At 42.4% G+C, this 4,528-nt stretch overlaps 1 protein-coding gene across 1 annotated transcript; it reads left to right on the forward strand.

Annotated features, from left to right (window-relative positions):
• Positions 1-398: 398 nt before the first annotated feature.
• Positions 399-3,685, forward strand: LOC306943158 (uncharacterized protein; the record flags this gene model as incomplete). Its single annotated transcript, XM_079529359.1, has 5 exons — positions 399-495; positions 616-916; positions 1,987-2,054; positions 2,826-2,896; positions 3,527-3,685. 5 exons carry the CDS (start codon positions 399-401, stop codon positions 3,683-3,685), a joined length of 696 nt encoding a protein of 231 aa, XP_079385485.1.
• Between the last annotated feature and the right edge of the window lie 843 nt (positions 3,686-4,528).

A 4,528-nucleotide genomic window follows, 5' to 3' on the forward strand; every position in this document is an offset into this window, starting at 1 on the left:
CAATGTTTGCTGTTATGCTTTTCATTGCTTTAGGTGGAGAGAATGAAGGCATTGGGGCACGTTCCCTTGCTCCTCTGGGGGAAGCCCACAAAGGGAAAGAATGCCGGCTGGAACGCCGACATGCACTTTCCCTTTGAGCTTCCCCCAGAGGGGCATGTTTTACTGCGCAAGATGCTGGCCCTTTTTGAGGGATTACTCCAAGGTAGGTTAGAGCACGATATCTATATCCATGACATTGGTCCTGTATTATGTCCAGATGGAGCATATTTAAATGTACTATACCTTTTTTGTTTTTCTGTTTTTGTTCTTTAAAAGCATGCAATTCTGTGAGGAAAGAGGGGAGAGACACGCAGGACATAGGAGAAGGAGAGGAGAGCGAGAGAGTAGAGGAGAGAGAGATGGGGGCAGAGTTGGCAGGGGATGCAGAGGGTGAGGTGGAGGAAGACGTGGGTGATGAGGATGGACAAGTAGGGGATGTAGAAGGTGGAGAGATGGGTGAGGGCGGGAATGAGAGCAGGAAGGAGCAGGAAGAGATGGTGGAGGCAGAGGAAGTTGAGACGGAGAAGAAGGGTGGAGAGATGGAGGAAGACATGGGTGATGAGGATGGACAAGTAGGGGATGTAGAAGGTGGAGAGATGGGTGAGGCCGGAGAAGAGGGCGGGAATGAGAGCAGGAAGGAGCAGGAAGAGATGGTGGAGGCAGAGGAAGTTGAGACGAAGAAGAAGGGTGGAGAGATGGAGGAAGACATGGGTGATGAGGATGGACAAGTAGAGGGTGGAGAGATGGGTGAGGCCAGAGAAGAGGACGGGAAAGAGAGCAGGAAGGAGCAGGAACAGATGGTGGAGGCAAAGGAAGCTTCTTCTTCGGCTGAGCCGCCGAAGAAGAAGAAGAAGAAGAAGGAGGGACCAACTACAAGGTAAGTGACGATACAGAATAGAAGATGCTGAGCAATTGAGTATATGCAGACCGCAGCCATCTTGCCATTAAAGGAGAATACTAGAAGGCTTTCTTACCTTTATTTGTAGTTGTTACGTCCCCACCAAAGAGGTCCAGGTGTTATTTTGTGCAAAAGCGCATTATTGGCTATTTCCCCTACCATAAGCCCTCAATGAATTGCATTGAATTGAATGGGGCTATGGGGTGTTGTGCCAATTCGCTTATTTCCATCGCTCAAAAATCTTTTTTTTGTATCCTCTTCAGAATGTAAATAGTATCCCAAGTGGCACACTTTACTACTTATTTCGATGGAAATAAGCCAATTTTAGCACAAAAACCCAACCCCCATTGAGGGTTTATGGTAGGGGAAATAGCCAATAATGCACTTTTGCACAAAATAACACCTGGACCTCTTTGGTGGGGACGTAACAACTACAAATAAAGGTAAGAAAGCCTCTAGTATGGAATTCTCCTTTTAAGTTAATTGCAGGTTGCTAACTAGTTGCAATTCCTTGCAGGTGATTATTTATGTGTTGGAGTTTGTAAGCGCTCGTTCGATATCACTCAATGGCCCTGCCCTGCATACCAACTGTTTTGAATTTGCACATAGCCAAATGCAGAAAGCAGCAGGACGTTGCTTTGCTGAAAGCGAGCGCTTCCAAACTCTGATCTCAAGATGGCCACGGTCTGCATAAGTCAATAGAGGTGATCATAACTATGCAGAACAGGTGGGCAATCTTTTGCTCTTGCTCAGCAACTTAAATTTCATTTCAATAGAGGGTATGCGCATGCATAAAGTGAATGGCAGATCGAGTGGCAAAGTGAGTGTAATGCAATCATATAGGACTTTTCTGTTTGCATGTATGGGCTGTCAAGGCCAGAAAGTAGTTTTTTGCTACTCAGTAGGCATTCCCTCATAACTTCTGGGTATGATGATGATGTCCCGCGGGGGGACCAGACCAGAGACTGGAAAGGTGCGTGGTGTTTGAGAACCTGGCTTGCGAGGCAAAGACCACAGGCCTTAATTCCCTTTTTTTCCCCTCCATGTAGCACGCCTGGCCCTGTGGTGACCATCTTGGCCAAGAGGAGTGAGGAGAGTGAGGAAAACGGGGATGATGGTATGAATGACTATTGTTATAATCCTGGATTCCTGTGCATATGATTGCACTAATGGTGCTTGCTCAGGGGATACATTGAATCTTGACCTTTTGGTCAAAACCTGTGTCTAGGTGAGACTCCATTACTTTGCACCATAGAGGGTGTCTCTGAATCTGACAAGTCAAATGAACTTGGCAACTTGTGCCTTGGACTTGTGACTGTGATCATGTCTTTCCCAAATTGCATTAAATGCACAATGTATGCACATTTTGTTCAAAAGAGCTGGAAATAAACTGAACTGAACCAGTTTCAAGGCCACGCTTGGGTAAATGGAGAAGCCAGAAGTCTCTGCAGACCCATTTAATTTGTACATCTAATCAGGTTTTTCAATAGGGCCTGAAAAGTGTTCTGTGTCGACTGAATGAGTCTCAGAATTCTAGTATGCTGCTGTCTAACCCCAGCCTCTGAGTTATCATATGTCGGTGTACTTTTTGGAAAACACTGCTCTTGTAATGGCATTCTTTATCTATGTAAAGTGTTTCTTATGTTGTCTACCTGAGTCTACACACATAAACTTGACTGATAAAGAAAGAGAGGTAATATGTGTCACTTCACTTACGGGGTAAGGCAGTGCATGTCAGCAGCGGAGCGGTGTGTTGAATGTGCAAAGAGTAGAAGGCAGGCACTACGTCCTCTGGGTGGAGGCTCAACAGTATGTGAGTGAGTAGGGTATAATACAGAAATTAATTGTGTAACAAATACATTTGAAGTGGTATGGTTTGTGCTTACAGATTGTGACTTTCACAACAACTCCGAACCGTACACAATTGTGTACGTTGACAAAAAGAGCCGCACCAGAAAGGTTAGTATCTACTGTATATGAAGTATTTGGAACATGTAGAGTTTGAGCTCTGATATTAAACAAAACAATTACATTTTGGTTGTATGCTGACAGCATTTTAGAAGCTGGGAGTCATTATTTCATTTAATTTGTACTTTATTTTCCTGTTTTCCTTTTACCCAAGGGCAAGAAACAGTCCCTGGTCCATTGGGCCCCATGCCCCAAATGGTAACTTGAACTTTGTTTCTCTGATGTATTTGTTTTCCTGAAAGGGAAATTTCACCTTAATTAAGATTCTAAGCCTGTGATTTGACATAAAGTTATATATATATATTTTCTGGAAGAAGCATCTTACAAACTGACTCATTTTGATGGACAGGTTATTACAAATAGGTTATTACAAAGCAAGGCAGTTTTATTTGTATAGCACATTTTAACCAATTAATTCAACATGCTTTACACATGGATCAACAAGCAAAGGAAAAGCAATTGTAAAATAAAAATAACATAACATTACAGATCAAAGAGAGGCAAAGAGAAAGGTTTTTAGTTGTGATTTAACAGACAAGTGGCAGCACACCTGCTGTTTTCTGGGTGTTTGTTCCAGATATGTGGTGTCTAAACACTAATGAATGCTTCCCCACGTTCAAGCAGACCTTTCCTAGCCTGGTAAACCATCCCGGTCACGTGAATTCAGACAGCGTCTGTCAATCACAGGGACCTGAGCGTCTTCTACGTTTTCACAGAAGACGCGTGAATTCACTGGAGCAGGATGGTTTACCATGCAGGCTGACCTGCATGGGCACCTGAGGTGTCTGGGTGATTCATGTACAAGATCAGAAATTTATTTTGTATTTCGTTTAATATACCAGCAGTATTTTGAAATCAATTATTTGACACAGGGTGTCAATTTAAGGATTAAACTCCTTGACAGCCATCGACCCCTTGGTGCTTTATTCGTTTTTTATATTGCATGTGCAGAAATTCACAACGGAGAATATTCTGTACTCTCCAAGCTCAAATTCTACCGGCTGAAGCAAACTACCATAGAGATAAATAGGCTGGCTGTCAAGGAGATGCGGAGTGATATACTACACTTTCTTGGTATTTCATAGGACTATCATCTGTTTTCATTTCAGCAATAAAACCTTCCCGCCCTCCTGGATCCTGACAAAAGATGTCCTCCTGAAGACCTGATATTTTATTTGATTTTTTGATTTTATATTTGTACAAATAAAGTATTTGTTTATAAATCACTGTTTCATCATTTGCTCAGTAGGGCTGTGTTGGCAAGGAACTCACCCTATACAATTAGCTGCAGGGGCCAAAGTATTGCACTTAACATCTTTACAGTTCCACTGCTCAGATTGTTAGATTTTCTTATTGAATTGGTAGGTATTTTGAAAATTGATAATGATTGAAACTTCAGAAAATGTGTGAAGACCATGCTATTTCTTCCTGTACCTTAACGTGTACTTAGTATGCAATACAACACGATGACAATACACAAAGCACATACATGAATCATTGTGTTATAGATCTGTTACTGTACAATAAGCCTACTAATGGTTAGCGAAAGCATGAACAAGGTGTGTAACAATAGCAACAGAAATAGGTATCAGAAGTTCTGTTTTGAAACGTTGCCTAGTCTGT

Source organism: Electrona antarctica (genome assembly GCF_951216825.1).
Source record: "Electrona antarctica genome assembly, chromosome: 19".
NCBI classification, from domain to species: domain Eukaryota; kingdom Metazoa; phylum Chordata; class Actinopteri; order Myctophiformes; family Myctophidae; genus Electrona; species Electrona antarctica.